General features: G+C 52.7%; 3 protein-coding genes across 6 annotated transcripts; 1 reads left to right on the forward strand and 2 right to left on the reverse strand.

Annotated features, from left to right (window-relative positions):
• Positions 1 to 111: 111 nt before the first annotated feature.
• On the reverse strand, positions 112 to 3,781 carry NSUN4 (NOP2/Sun RNA methyltransferase 4). The gene is made up of 6 exons (XM_021528891.4): positions 3,617 to 3,781; positions 2,621 to 3,033; positions 2,325 to 2,479; positions 2,005 to 2,159; positions 1,252 to 1,376; positions 112 to 537 (listed from the first exon to the last, which is right to left on the reverse strand). Exons 1-6 carry the CDS (start codon positions 3,758 to 3,760, stop codon positions 264 to 266), a joined length of 1,266 nt encoding a protein of 421 aa, XP_021384566.2. The 5' UTR covers positions 3,761 to 3,781; the 3' UTR covers positions 112 to 263.
• Positions 3,782 to 4,466: 685 nt separating this feature from the next.
• On the reverse strand, positions 4,467 to 5,666 carry UQCRH (ubiquinol-cytochrome c reductase hinge protein). The gene is made up of 4 exons (XM_021528838.4): positions 5,595 to 5,666; positions 5,491 to 5,511; positions 5,119 to 5,280; positions 4,467 to 4,727 (listed from the first exon to the last, which is right to left on the reverse strand). The coding sequence occupies exons 1-4, from the start codon at positions 5,616 to 5,618 to the stop codon at positions 4,695 to 4,697; spliced, it is 240 nt and encodes a 79-aa protein (XP_021384513.1). The 5' UTR covers positions 5,619 to 5,666; the 3' UTR covers positions 4,467 to 4,694.
• Positions 5,667 to 5,702: 36 nt separating this feature from the next.
• Positions 5,703 to 14,181, forward strand: LRRC41 (leucine rich repeat containing 41). 4 transcript variants are annotated; one of them, XM_021528812.2, is made up of 11 exons: positions 5,711 to 6,059; positions 6,136 to 6,222; positions 6,511 to 6,581; positions 7,359 to 8,490; positions 8,881 to 9,126; positions 9,953 to 10,117; positions 10,460 to 10,558; positions 11,034 to 11,156; positions 12,031 to 12,106; positions 12,927 to 13,011; positions 13,264 to 14,181. In XM_021528812.2, the coding sequence occupies exons 1-10, from the start codon at positions 5,933 to 5,935 to the stop codon at positions 12,973 to 12,975; spliced, it is 2,175 nt and encodes a 724-aa protein (XP_021384487.2). In that variant the 5' UTR covers positions 5,711 to 5,932; the 3' UTR covers positions 12,976 to 13,011; positions 13,264 to 14,181. The 4 variants fall into 4 exon arrangements, with proteins under 4 accessions (XP_021384467.2, XP_021384478.2, XP_021384487.2 ...); XM_021528792.4 differs by lacking the exon at positions 12,927 to 13,011 and having other exon boundaries at positions 5,703 to 6,059; XM_085586286.1 differs by lacking the exon at positions 9,953 to 10,117.
• Position 14,182: the final 1 nt, after the last annotated feature.

The following is a 14,182-nucleotide window of genomic DNA, read 5'->3' on the forward strand; positions in this document are numbered from 1 at the left end:
TTTATCCCATCCCACACAGATGGATAAATTGCTCCCTCTGATAAGACCTCTCTCTCTTTCCTAGATTAAACGCCTCAGCCTCAAACAGATAAGTGTTCAGGAAACGCCACAGCAGGTCCTTCTCATTTATTCCCTGTCTGCAGTAAAAAAAGCAGACTTCCTTTGGGACATTTTAGAAAGAAAAATAAATATCAAGCAGTTCTGCTTTCCCTTAAATATTGGGCCATTTCCTGACAGCAAACAGACAGATTCTGTTGCCCCTTCTACATCCGACGTAATTTGCAGAAATACATCGGCCCAAAGTTGGCTGTGAGGTGAGGCAGGACAAGCTCCCCGAGCCGGCAGTCCGAGAAGAAGGAAAACGTGTCCTGGAAGAGCGTCCGGAAGTGGCTCAGCGCCTCCACGTGCACACTGATGTTGAAGTGGGCTCCTGCAACGTCCAGCGCCCTCTCCACCACACACTCGTTCTGCAGCGGGGACAGCGAGCACGTGGAATACACCACAGCTCCTCCCGGCCTCGCCGCCAGGATCCCAGCCCTGCAGTGAGGTGAGCACACACATGGTCACCAGAGGGCTCTGAGGGAGGACACTGAGGGGCATTCCCACCCACCAAAACTGGGAAGCCAACAGGGGACTCATAGGAAGTGACAGACAAACCCCACTGAACTCCACAGGCTCAGCAGTCTGGGCCACTGTAACATGAGCAGTGTTTTGGGCCAGGGCAAAGAGTCAAACAGTACTTATACTAATAAAGGATTTAACGTGGGAGATGCTACTGGAGAGCAGCTGGAAGATGTAATCCTGCAGTCACATCCAAAGGAACAGGAAATACGTACAGGGGAAGAGATTACAGTTCAAGTGTTGCCATGGGACTCTCTAATCTGCCTCCTTATTGCCACAGCACACAGCACACAGTGACAAGCTGTGGCCCTTCCCAGCACCACACATCCTCCCATGTGCTGGGATAGGTGGGCACTCAGGAATCTTCCAGGGTTGACTGCTGGGACCCAGGAGATCACCACCCAAAACAACTGTACCCATCCTGTTTCTTAGCCCTTCTCCCTATATCCTACCACTGCTTCTGGGGACAGGAGGACAAGTGATCTGACCAAGAACATCTGCACTTTCCTACACTTAATGTGATTTCATGTGTTCCAACTACTGCCAGAAAACTACACATGGCTTCCACAATTCCCAGTTGGGGACAGAGTAAGAAGTTTCAGGGAACACAACACAACCAAGCTCACTCACATCAGCAGCTGCAGCTGCAGCATGGGCAACATCTGACGCTCTTTGGTTCGCCTCTTGTGGAAGATGTTGTTCTCCTCCTCCATGGCAGAGTGTCTGTCTGTCGTGCAGGGCACATCCACCAGCACCTGCAGCAGCAGAGGTTCCACCTCAGCCCCATGCACAGGTCAAGCTCAGTGAGTCCCCTCCTGCAGCCAGCCCCATGCCCACCTCCTCCACCCCTGCCAACAGCTCTCAATGCCTGAACACAGGTGTGCATCACACTGAACTGTAATCATCTGGCCGCTTTGGCATTTTGGGAACGTGCAAAAATGGTGGAAAATATCCTGCACTAACTCACGTCCTCATTTAATGTCCCAGGTCTTTGTGCGTCCCTGGCAATGCTCCTGCACCACACACAGGCACTGCTGCTGCAGCATCCCGGAGTACCCAGCCCAGCCCTTGTGGCTGGACATGGCTGACAAGTCAGAATTATCTAATCTTCACATTTAACCCCTTCCAAGCGATGGACAAGAACAGGATTTCCAAAGGGTGTTACACAGGCAAGTAAAGGTACAACTCTAGATGCCCATATGCACCAGATCCTGCAGGAAGGGATAGCAGGAGGAAATCTTACTCCTTATGTCCTGGTCTTCTCTCCTTCTCTGCAGTTATGATTACAGAAAACTACAGTTATGTGGAAGGATAAGCTTCTGTCTTCCTCAAAAAGAGAAGTGAATTTCATGGGTTTATCTTCACTGCTTCCCCAGCACATACCTTATGGAAAGTGCCTCCTTTCACCTGGTCCCAGTCCCTTCCGTCGTAGGATGTGACACTGACAGTATCCCTGACTTCTTTGGGGACATAGCTATGGAGAATGTGGTACAGCCTCTTTGTCCGGGAAGCAGAGACGTCGTTGGCTGCCAGATACCCTGACAGGACAGAACAGGCACACTGGGAATGTCACTTTTGCAGAAGCATACCTGATTCCCAGCTCTTACACACAGAAATTATTAATGATCAGACATGAATGGGTGCAGTACACTGCTCCAGGCCTGTTTTACACACGGGAACAAGGAACACCCATCCCCACTCACCACAAAACCCAGTCTGCAGCAGAGCCAGAGTCTTCCCACCCGGAGCCGCACAGAGGTCGAGGACAAAGTCATCTGGCTGCACATCGAGAGCCAGGACAGGCAGGAGAGATGCTGCATCCATGAGGTAATAGTCGAGGAACCCCAGAGCATCTGGCCTGAAATCATCAGTTTGCATACAAAAGCAAATGTTGGAGGGGAAAAGAAAGTAAAAGAGCAGTTGGAAGTGAGGATGGCGACACATGAGCCATGCCCCTGAGGCTGGCAAAGACCAGGGCGGACTGTCAGGGATGCCTCACCGTGCAGGACGAAAGCGCGTGATGTCACCCCTGGGGAAGGTGTAACACTTGATTTTGGAGGTGCAAAGTGGTGGGGCCATCTCTGCCTGGGTCACCATTTCTGCCTGCAGCCCAGTCCTGCTCTCACCAGAGTCCTCCTGGCACCCTGTGGCCGCCTCCCCCACAGCTGCACCCCGCTGCCATTGCTGCGCCTTCTGGGGGGCCTCAGAAACAAAATCAGTGGCGTTGAGCAGCTCCAGCTCTCGGGGAACATGGTCAGCAGCAGCGAAGTTGTTGAGGAGGGCCCCGTACTTCTGCTCGCAGAGCAGGGCAGCACGGACCGAGGGCCACAGGGCCCCCAGGTGCAGGCCATAGCTCGTGTCGAAGTGGTGCAGCGCCAGCCGCGTGGACGGGATGCGTGGGGCCGTGGTAGCCTTGTGGGGAAAAATAATAGAAGTGTTAAAAGGCAAAACACCTTGATACCTCCATACCCAGGATCCCCACCCAGCCTTCATGTTCTTCTGGGAGAATCCAGCATTGATTCTGTGCTGCCAGAAGTCCATGAGGCCCTTCTGGAGTGTGAGTGTGACAGGACCAGAGGGAATGGCATGAAGCTGCGACAGGGGGGTTTATGTTGTGTAACAGGAAAAGGCTTTTCACGCACGGGACGCTTGGGCACTGAAGGAGGCTCCCCAGGGAAGGGGTCCCAGCACCAAGCCTGTGTTAGTTCAAGAGGCATTTGGACAATGCTCTCTGGCACAGGACGGGACTGCTGGCAGTGTCCTGTGCAGGGCCAGGAGCGGCATCCTGAAGCATCCCTTGCAGCTCAGCGCACGCAGCGATTCCAGGGCTCTGTGGAAGGCCGGACGTGGCTGGGCACGGCCGCAGGCAGAGCGGCGGCAGGAGGGAGCAGCGAGGGGATGAGGCGGGGATCTGCACCGCGTCAGTGCGGTCAAGGGCGAGGTGCAAGCAGCGCCGTGGTGCGCCGCGCTCCGGTCCCGCCCCGGCCCAGCTCACCCACTTCTCCTTGTGCCGGTGCCGGCGCGGCCCGGCTCCCGGGGCCGCTCCCGGGGCCGCTCCCGGGGCCGCTCCCGGGGCCGCTCCCGGGGCCCGGCGCAGCAGCGCGGCCGCCGCCCGCCCGCGCCCGCCCAGCGCCGCCATCGCCGCTCGCCTTCCGGGGCGGGACCGGGGAGCGCTCGGGGCGCGGCTGGCGAGGGACCGCGCGAAAGGAGCAGAGAGTACTTCATGGGTAAACGCCCGGATTTATAAACTGGTGGCTTTCATTCCGCTTTGAAGAATAGCCGTGAGATACCCTATTTTTCCTCCTACCAAACACTGTCTCTCGCGAAAGGAGCAGGCAGAGCACGGACAGGACAATCCCAGGGTGAGCAGAACAGGCTGGTAATTCACACAGAAAGGATTTAGCTCCCCCCAGGTGACCCTGACCGAGGCTTGAGTAGGTGAACCACCCCATGCGCCTCCACAGCCATGTGGTTGGATTCTTGGGCAGAGCTGGCTGCTGCCAGAGGCTCTTCCAGGAACAGGTGACAGCTTTCCCCTGGGGGAAAGCTCGTGGGGACAAGCTTTTCTCTCCTAGAAAAGGGTCACTTCCTTTAGTCTAATTTAGTCAGAACATACTGTGTGAACAACACTGTTCTTCAGGGGCTTAGGAATAATCATTGTGGCTCCCACAGACAAACTCTTCTCCCTGGGATTGGGCTGCAGCAGCATCATGGCAGAAGAAAAATGACATTCCCACAAGTGAGGAAAACTCTCCTGCCCTTAACTGGGCTCTGACACACACTTGATTTCATCTTTACCCAGTACAAGTCAGAAGCACATGAACTAGGAAATAAACACAAGGCACTTCCACAGGAACTCTCAATGTTTAATACGGAAAATTACAGAACATCAACACGTTGGGTTTTTTTTTTTTTGCACAGCTGCACATCTTCCAGGAGCACAGAGGCAGTGACGGGCTGCCAGGAAGCCGTTTCGTTCATGCTCAGTAGGAAGGATGGACTGCAGGAAGCAGAACTGTGACCCAAGAACCGCTGGCACTGACTGTGGAAGCAGATGGACAACCATGCCCCCTTCACTTCAGCTTACTGAAAAGCTTGTGAGCAACCTGGAAAGAAAGAGAGCCCTCAGTAACCTATGGCTTAGGGATGGAAATCAACAAGGTGTTGGTGCCTACTGGTTTTCTGGGCCAACAATGCACACCTCCACAGCTGCAAAAAGTCATTCAACAACACTACTGAGGTGCTTTACAAACCTTCAGCTCAGGTTCAAAACTTTAAAATGGCAAGTACAAGACAGAAACAGCTAAGTGGCATTTGCAGGGTACAAACGCTGGGTTTGAGTTATTTAATTGTTTAGTAACGTGCTGAATCCCAGCTGGATTTATTCTAACAAGGAGAAATCAAACATTAAACAAGAAAACGGGACTGAAGAGGTACCACAGCTCCCATTCAACCTGGCAGCTGTGCTCAGAGCCGCAGCAGGGCCGCTGCACTTACGCAGTGGTCCCTGGCGTGCAGGAAGTCGAAGAGCTCCTCTGTGCACTGCTCCTCGGTCTCGGGGTGGGAGGACACCCGCTCGTTACACAGCTCCAGCCGCTCCCGCGCCTTCACGCATTTCTCTATCTGCTCGCACTGCTCCCGCAGCGTGGTCAGGGGGTCCTGCGGACACGGGGCCGCGGTGAGCACAGGGACAGCCCCGCACGCCGCTTCCCCCCGAGCCCCAGCGCTTCAGGAGGGAGCCCCGCATGCACAGCGCAGCCCGGCCTCCCCACGGAGCTCCGGACCGCGGGCCCGAGCCCCCCCGAGCCTGTTCGTCGGTGCTGACGGCCCCGGGCAGCCGCGAGTCCCCGCCGCGGCTCCCCGCCTTACCACGAGCTCTTCCTCCTCCTCCTGCGGAAAGACAAGAGAGCACAGCGTTACCGCCCGGCTGCCCGCCCGGGGGTGCCGGGCGAGCCCCGGGCCCCCGCGCTCACCTCGGGCTCCCCGCGCTGCCCCATGGCGCTGCCGCCGCACAGAAGGACTCGGCAGGGTCACCCGCCGGAACCGCCGCTGCCCGCGCCGGTAGCGGAACCGCTCCCTCCGCGGGGCGGTGCTTGGCCCGCGGCGCGGCCCTTCCAGACATGGCGGCTGGCAGCGGCCGCGCGTGTGGCCGCGCCGAGCCGGCCGTGGCTGCGCTCCCGCCGTTCCTCTCCCTCCCTCCTGCGTGCCTCGGCCTCGGGGCCGGCTCGGCCGGGCTGTGACCGCCCGTCTGTGCGCCCGCTGCTCGGCACGACCTCCCCAGCATGGCCGGCCGCTCGGGCCGCTTCCCGAGATGGCGGCGCGGCGCGGGCGGGCCGAGCCCGAGGCGGTGATGGCGGCCGAGCGGCCGCGCAGCCTGTTGGCGCTGAGCGCGGCCGCCGTCAGCCGCAGCATGGCCGCCCTGGAGCGGGACGTCTGGGGTAAGGCGCGGGGCGGCGGGGCGCGGGGCGCGGGCCTGCCCGCACCCTGCCGCACTCTGCCTCTGGCTCTCCGCAGCGCTGCCCGGACACCTCCTGCGGGGGCTCCTGCCGCTCCTCACCATCTTCCACCTCGAGCGGGCCGAGGACGCGGCGCGGAGAGCAGGTGACAGCGGCGGGGACACCGCGGGCGGGAGGGACGGGCCCCTCAAACTGACGGGGGACACTGGGGAGATGCCCCCAAAGCCGGCGGGAGGAGCCCACAGCGCAGGGACCTCAGCTGGAGAGAGGAGCGCTCCCGGCGGGACACGGCACCCCGACCCACAGCGGTCCCGGGGACACCGCGCTGTATCCCACGCCCGGACGGGCTCGGGCTGTGTCCCCGGCATCCATCGAGCTCCGGAGCAGGACACGGAGAGGGGTGAAACGCTCGGTTGATGATTCTTCCCCCCAGGCCTGTCGACACAGCCCATCTGGCGCAAGCTGTGGGACGATGTGATGAAAACCAGGCCGCCCAACTCGGAGGTGAGGAATCGCTCTGGTGGGACAAGGGGCTCGACACAGGAGCCCTGTTTCTGCTGTTTTCCATGAGGTTTTCTTTCTGGCTACCTCCAATCAATTCCTGCACCTGTTTGTAAGCGTTTGTAGAGCTCCGGACCAAGGCATGACCCTGGTAATACAAACATTTTGGGAAATGGGATTTATAAAGGAAACATAGGGTACAGCCACACCCTTCATCTCCCAACACTGAGTTTGCCAAAAGAGTAAGTTTTTGTCTTCAGAGATCCTCACTGAAACAGAGGATAAAAACAGTATCTTCTATCATGTTTACACCTACACTGGCAAAAAAAATATGCTGATGTCTTACAAAGCATGAGAAAAATAGAGAAGACAGTGAGCTTGGAGAATGGTTTTATGTACAAAAACTGAAGCAGCTTCATTGCTTCATCCTTGTAGAAGAATCATTTACAGACAACTTAATGACAGCCAGTAAATAGATGCTAGAAGAAAATTGCTGGTGACGTGGTTTTTAATAGGCAAAAAAAAAAAAAAAAAAGGCCCAGCTCCAAACCACAGAGTGTTTAAATTAGGCCAGAAAGAGGATGAAGAGAGCAATGGGGTTCACTCAGGTTTTAAAGGAACACACTGAGGAAGGATGGTGAGAACTAGAGGTGGTCTCAGTGGAGCTAGCAGGAGAGGTTTTTTGGACACCAGGTTAGCAGACAGCAATAATTTAACTTAAAAAGAACAAGAAAAAGGGATGCTGACTTTTTATTCCTACGCCCTATTGTTCTATTGCAGAGCATAACATGCTGGAGGAAGAAGTTCCTTGAAACGTTCTTCTCCAACGTCCTCCATGGTGTCTTGGACGTTTCCTCTGACTGGCGCCTCCACGACCGTCACTTTTCGCCACTGCTGCACAGCTCCCCGCACGTTTCCCAGCTCACCCTCTGCAACATGCTCCAGGGGGCTGTGGAACTCGCTGCCGAGCACAACCACAAAGTGCTTGAAAACCTGGCTGGCTCCCTGCGGGTCCTGAAGTTCCAGCACCTCCTCTCCTGTGACCAGTCCGTCAGGCGCTCGCTGGCTTTGCTCCTTCACCGGCTGATCCACCACGGCTCCGTCAGCCAGGTGTCCATGTGCTCCTGGCCTGTTCCCGACACGGTTCTTCTCGTTCTCATCCTGACCATGAGTGCTGGGTTTTGGCGCTCGGGAAATGCCCTTGCCTATCACGGCAGCCCATGTGGCCTTTGCAGAGAGGAGGACACAGCCCAAAGCCAGGAGTCAGCACAGGAGGGAGCAGAGAGGGGCTGTAATGCTGAGCAGGAAGGGAGCGGTGGTGAGAAACAGAAGAGATCCCCAAAAGATGCTGATGCTCGCATGACCTCTGTCCTCTCTGGCCCCAGAAATCATCCTCTGCAAAGCCCAGCCTGTGAAGAGACAAGCAGTGAGGTGCCCTGTGGCCACACCAGCATTCAGGGGGGTTCTTCCCCTTGTTCCAGGTCAGAGCAGCTGTCTTGTCACCCCATTCCTCGAAAGACACGCAGATGGCAGAAACCTGCAGTAGGGAGGAAACGTCGCTGCCTCAGGCGGAGCAGGGGACACTGTGTTGACCCAGAAGATCTCTATGATTTTGTTTTTACTGTTGCTAGAGAGGATAATTCAGGGTTACTGGACAAAACCAGGACCACAGAGGGAGAGACAACTGAGAACTGGACAAGTTCCATCCCAGGATCTCCATGCACTGGTCATGCTGGCTGTAAGAAAAGAGGAGGACCTGCTGGAATCCTTTCTCTGAAAGCTGCACACTGCTTCCGAAGTGTCTCCACGCTGGAATTGTTCTCCATTCCTTTGACTGGGGAGACATGTCGGACTCTGAGTAACCTGCTGAGCTCCTGGGTGTCTTTGGAAAACCTGGTTCTGTCCTACAATGGTCAGTGCTGTGAATAGGACACCTGCTCTAATGATCTGGCTTACTGCTCGGGTTTACCCTGTGTTAATTTTCATAGGAAGGGGCATTGTAGGAATATCAGTGCCCCATCTTGAGAAAGGTGTTTGGTGAGATGTTTAATGAGTGTGAGGACTTAAGGGAGAGAATGGGATCTCTCTGTCCCAGAGCAGCCCCTGGCTTTGTGCTTAAACACCTTTCAGAGAGGGCAAAGGGAAGAGCCAGATATGCATCTGCCATGCACAGAGCGTAGCTTCAGGATGTGTGGATAAAGCGGTCTGTGAGTTTAGCCTTTGACTCGGACTGCTGCTGCTCCAGCTCTGCATGTCTGCCTACACACACAGCTGACACTTTTCTGTACAAATGCTGTTCCAGGACTGGATGCCAACATCTCCTGCATCCTCTCCGGGCTCCGGGCCCTGTCCCGCCACCCAGAGTGCCGTTTCCGTGTGCTCCGTGTGAGCGACATGTTCTCCCACATGCCTTGCATGGAGCTCGTCCGCTGCATCCTGAGTGCCCTTCCCCAGCTCCACACGCTCTCGGTCAGCTTCGACCTCAAAAACCAGCTGGAGGGCAGCAGGCCAGAGGCGAGTCCAAGCTGCAGCGAGGCAGAAATTCCAGGTAGGAATCATCATTCTGAGTGATGGCAGGCAGGTAGAGCTGTAAAGGCTTTACTCAACACTGTTATGATGGTTTGTTGTTAGGCAATTACAGCCTTACCTTTCTGAGTTAGTTGTTGCAGTTTGTCCCTTCCAATCTAAGGTGTTCGGTGGAGCTGGAATCTTGGAGAAAATGTTTTATTGCTGTATCCCAACATTCTGCAACATCAGCTTTGTGCAGGGCCAGTCACAGCCTGCTACCTGTGACTGTCCATGGACTTTCCCTCCAGATCTGTAAATTGACTGTGACCTCCCATTTTGTCTGTCCCATTGACTGTGAGGCTGCAAGCCTTAGACATGCTCTTAAGCAGAGGGAAAGCATCCTTTGATCATCACAATACCACAGGAGATGGCAAAACACTACCCAATCCTTTGGATTACAGCCTGGGAGCTACAGCAGTAGGTGCTCAGCTCACAGGTCTCCCATCACCCTCACTGGCCCTTGAATTGCCAGAAAAGCAGTGAGCAAAGCCTGAGCAGTTTGGAGTGGGGTCAAGAAAGACCTGGGAAGATACTGGCTGGCCTTTGCCTTAAAGGGTGCCTTTTTATCAGGCATTGGTGAGCACAGTAGGAATTGGTGGCCCTTTGGTCTGGCAGGAATCCTGGAGTGAGTTGTGATTGACATACTCCAGGTCTGAGTTGCCATAGCTCCTTAGGGCAGGGCATGGTGCATAGGCAGTTTCTATCAATCTAAAGGATGGTGGTGTTGGGCATTGAGGCTTCCTGCTTGCTGTAGCTACACTGAAGACAGGCACTCCAGAGCAAACTCTTTGTTTTTCTTCCTTTAGAAAGCTGCCTGGAGGTGCTGGAGATCCGATTCCCCAGGGAACCTCTGCACGCTGCGTTCCTGCGGCCAGTGCTCAAGGCGTCCAAGTCCCTCCAGCAGCTGTCCCTTGACAGTGCCACACTGCCCTGCCCCCAGGAACTCGGGCTCCTTTTGGAGGTGCTCAAAGGTACTCTGCTAACCCATAGGCAGCATCACTGGGGCACACACACTGTAGCTTCCATGCTGTGGTCTTCCGTCCTGTAGCATGAAGCCAGCTTAGGTGGGTCAATCTCTTCAGCATGGACATCCTTGAAGTCTCCCGAGAAAAGGGAATGGGTGTCAACCATCCCACATGCTGTGTTATGTGGATGATCCTGCACAGCACAATGGTTCCTTTTTAATTATCCACAATCCAGCACAAATTACCCACAGTCTAAGTCAGTTTTTGGGTGTTAGCTGGTAGTTGGGTCAGGGTCTTTTTACCCCAAGGATGTGCAGTGCTTTACCTGAGAACTTGTTTTGCTTTTAGAGTGTACTTCAAATTTGAAGAAACTGAGCTTTCATGATGTGAACCTGGCTGAGCACCAGAAAGAAGTTCTGCTTTTGCTTCAGGATCCTGGCCTACAAGGTACAGCGAGCTCCTGAGTACTAATGCTTGGAAAGGTGCTGTGGGTGGCTGCTTTTGGCTGGCTGGCATTTAAGAGGGGATCTTTGAATGTGTAACGTTTAGCCAAATGTCACAGATATTTGGAACAGATCTGCAGGTGTTGTCAGAATGGGAACATGCCTATCTTTGTGCCAGTGGAGCAGGGCAGCTGCTGGTAAACCCTGCAGGGAAGTGTCTGCAGTCTCAGCTATAAAACAAAGATTTTTAACCTGCAGAGCACATCAGCCTTTAACTGAGTGAGCTGGTAGAGCCACTTGCCTGGGTGTCATCTCTGCTCTCTTCCTGACAGAGCAGAAGTGCTGTTATATGCAATCCACTGCTGGAGGAACTTTGTTCTTACATGTGGATTAGGGGCTGGAGCTGTCTGCAGAATGTAATTTTGGAATAATGTAGCACAGGGAGTACTCATATGTACTGTAAATCCATTTCTTCATAGAAATCACGTTTTCCTTCTGCCGGCTGTTTGAAAGCTCTACTGCTGAATTTTTGTCAGAAATAATCAATACAGTGAAAAGAAATTCATCACTCAAGAGCCTCAGACTGCCTGGGAACCGCCTGGGTGCGTATGCTGTGTGTGGCTGTGGGGCCTTAGAGCAGCTCTCTGGAGGGAACTCTGGGGCTGGAGTCAGCACCACTGAGAGCTGCTGACCTTAGTGCTAACTTGCCCTATGCAGGAACAGTGCGATTTAGTTCACAAAATTAGGAGCACTGGATCTATTTTTAAAGGCAAAATTTCAGTTGCATTCAGCAGTGTACCAAAGTACTGTGCAAGAATTATAGCTGCTTTTCTCTGCAGCAAATGGAAGTTCCAGCAGATCTCCAGATTTGAGGGAACATTGATCTGCTTCAGACTTTAACAGGAGCAGATCCAGCGTCAGATGCACTGCCTCTGATTCAGAGGCACAGATTTTGCCCAAGTTTGGGCAGTTTGTGTTTCAACAGCTGTTGGCAGCCACTGGAGGGATGAGAACAAGTAGAGGAGGATTTGTGTCAAAGAAGTGGAACTGAATTAACAGAAGTGATGGGCTTCTGGAATCACAGACCAAGTAGAAATGTTTGAGAAATTAACTGCAGATAAATCCAGAATATTGTTTTCTGTTAAAATAACAAAGTAAAACAGGAAAGCTTGGGATAACCTGAATATACATAATTTCTAAAACAAAGCTGCATCTGGACTTCTCAAACAAAACTGTGACCTTTCTAGGGAAACAAAACTACCCTATCTGCAAATGTTTTCTTTGCCTCCAACACTGTGCTCAGGGGGATGAACTCACTTGATGTCACTGAGGGGGACACACTGGGGGTCCAGAGGTGGGCTCTTTGTATTGCATTCAAATGCTTACAGACACCTTTTCTGGACTATTATCCCAGCCCTATGGCAATTTTTAAAACCATTTCCAATTTGCATCTACTAGTGCATTTCTCTCTTTCAGGGAATCACAGGCTGGTTGCCCTTGCAGATATTTTCTCTGAAGATTCCTCCTCTTCTCTCTGCCAGCTGGATGTCAGGTATTCTGCTGCTTTAAACATGTAATTCATTGTTTTGGGAGGGAGAGAGCTGAACTATGCTCTGACAGCAGGAGGACCTAAGCATGGCTTTGTTCCTTGAGGGAATGTGTGCCCAAGAAAAGCTCAGAGAATGCTGCAGTGGGCACATAGACCCTCAGAGACCTCCAGGATCTTGGAGACATTTCACCTTTAGAAGGAACCAAGCCCCACTTTAAAGCAGCTTTGGTTTCCTGCTCCCTTGGGAGCCTCCTCAGACACTCCCTGAGCTGTAGGTTGGGACTAACATCTCTACATATATTTATTCTTGGGCATCAGTGTGAACAGCTCTGTTCCCACTGCCTCTTCATAGCAAGGGAATGCTGTCACTGTTCCTGGCACATCCTGAGAATGCCTCTGCATTCCTTTCCTCAGCATTGGCCTTCTGTGAGAACTGCTGCTCTCTTCTTGACCCTGAATGGCCTTAGAGATAGATAGGCAGCAACCTTCATGAAGCACATGTGGGTGGCATTTCTGCAGTACTGTCAACTGCTTCGCTTGATTCTGCCCCCCATTCTTTACATCCTTGTGGCTCAGGTTGCTCAGAGTACATAGGACTTGGCAGTTTATTCAACCATGGCCACACTCCTTCAGCAGGCTTGAAGCCTGATTGTTACTGTACCTCTGACAAGATTTAAATCCAGCATGCAACTTGATATTTATTTACACATCTCTGCATGGGAATTGACCTTTTAATCTCCTCGAAATAACAGGATCTTACACATGCCCTTCAGACTTTCTCAGCAGGAAGAGATAAATGATCACTTACTGTTTTGCACTGTAGGTTGGGCCAGGTCCCTTGGTCCAGAGAGTTGACAGCTGCAACATTTTAAGGCCACAGCGACATCTACTTCAGTCAGTAGTAAGAGGTATGGATAATGAGTTTAACTAGGTAGTTGTTACCACTTTAAAAAGGTTTAAAAAGGTTTCCAGCCCTTCATACTAAATGTTGGTTTGCATGAGAAACACTTAGATTTTATACTGCTGAAAAAAGGTGCACTTGGCCTTGAAACCTCCTTAGGTACCTGCACTGGCAGTTACTAGAGGGAACAGTAATTTAAATTGCTTGAATTATAGCCTAGACTCATATTGTTTTTTCTTTTTCTTCTTTCCCTGGAAAGCTCAAATTGCATCAAACCTGATGGGCTCCTGGAGTTCACAAAGAAGCTGGAAGGCCACATCCAGCAGAGAGGGGGACAGCTTCCATTCACACACCTCCGCCTCTTCCAAAATTGGCTGGACCAGGATGCAGAGACAGCACAAGAGGCGCTACGGCGTCTCAAAGCCGTGTGCAGTGTAGTGAACGACGCGTGGGACTCCTCCCAAGCCTTCGCTGATTACGTCAGTGTCATGTGAGGGACACAGGAGCAGGAGGAAACCTGTCAGCTTCTGATTGCACAGCACAGATTGGGGGTTCTTCCCCAGTTCAAGCAGTACAGAGTTGTTCTTTCACTCTGCTGTTCATTTGAAGAAGGGTTGTGACACTGCCATGACACACCAGACCATGTGGGCTGTATTTCCAGGTGATGTAACTCTGCCATCTTTTTGAATATTATAAACGGAACATACATCAAATGAGCTTCTGAGCAAACAGTTGTTTACATCACTTGGTGTTGTGACAAATTTCATGTTGTTTCAGCTAATGTCTCGCCAATAACCATGTCCAGTGTGGGAGAGACTCAGTGACAATCGAGTTGTGGTTCTTGGCAACCGGGTCTAGGGCATGTTGTTTTTGAGGAGAGGCATTGGACAGTATCACCTGACATCCTTTCCAACTTCATCATTCTGTTGTCTGTGAAGCAACAACTCCTCCCTCCACTAAAGGGAATAGAAAACAAGCTAACAAAGCCCCTAGGCTTGACCTTTTTCCATTTGGAAAGTTGTACTTTACACCAAAAAATTCTTTATGTACCAAGTAGCTTGCTGTTTATTTGCAATCACACTTCCCTTTTCCAGTGTCTGCAGTCATTTTACAGAGGTTCTTAATAGTCTGTTATTTTGTAATATTTTTATAATAAAATTATAATTAAGACCCATAAT

This window comes from Lonchura striata, chromosome 8, assembly GCF_050655825.1.
Source record: "Lonchura striata isolate lonStrDom1 chromosome 8, ASM5065582v1, whole genome shotgun sequence".
NCBI lineage: Eukaryota > Metazoa > Chordata > Aves > Passeriformes > Estrildidae > Lonchura > Lonchura striata.

Bases quoted from the DNA above. Each gene is read 5' to 3' on its own strand.
- LRRC41 (XM_021528792.4), top strand. From the start codon at position 5,933: ATGGCGGCGCGGCGCGGGCGGGCCGAGCCCGAGGCGGTGATGGCGGCC. The intron at 9,127-9,952 runs GTAGGAATCATC...TTCTTCCTTTAG, and splicing joins CAGCGAGGCAGAAATTCCAG to AAAGCTGCCTGGAGGTGCTG. The intron at 12,107-13,263 runs GTATTCTGCTGC...TTCCCTGGAAAG, and splicing joins CTCTGCCAGCTGGATGTCAG to CTCAAATTGCATCAAACCTG.
- UQCRH (XM_021528838.4), bottom strand. From the start codon at position 5,618: ATGGGGCAGCGCGGGGAGCCCGAG. The intron at 5,512-5,594 runs GTGAGCGCGGGG...GTCTTTCCGCAG, and splicing joins GGCAGCGCGGGGAGCCCGAG to GAGGAGGAGGAAGAGCTCGT. The intron at 4,728-5,118 runs GTAAGTGCAGCG...CTTTCTTTCCAG, and splicing joins TGCACGCCAGGGACCACTGC to GTTGCTCACAAGCTTTTCAG.
- NSUN4 (XM_021528891.4), bottom strand. From the start codon at position 3,760: ATGGCGGCGCTGGGCGGGCGCGGGCGGGCGGCGGCCGCGCTGCTGCGC. The intron at 2,480-2,620 runs GTGAGGCATCCC...TGATGATTTCAG, and splicing joins ACGCGCTTTCGTCCTGCACG to GCCAGATGCTCTGGGGTTCC. The intron at 2,160-2,324 runs GTGAGTGGGGAT...CTGTCCTGTCAG, and splicing joins GCTGCAGACTGGGTTTTGTG to GGTATCTGGCAGCCAACGAC.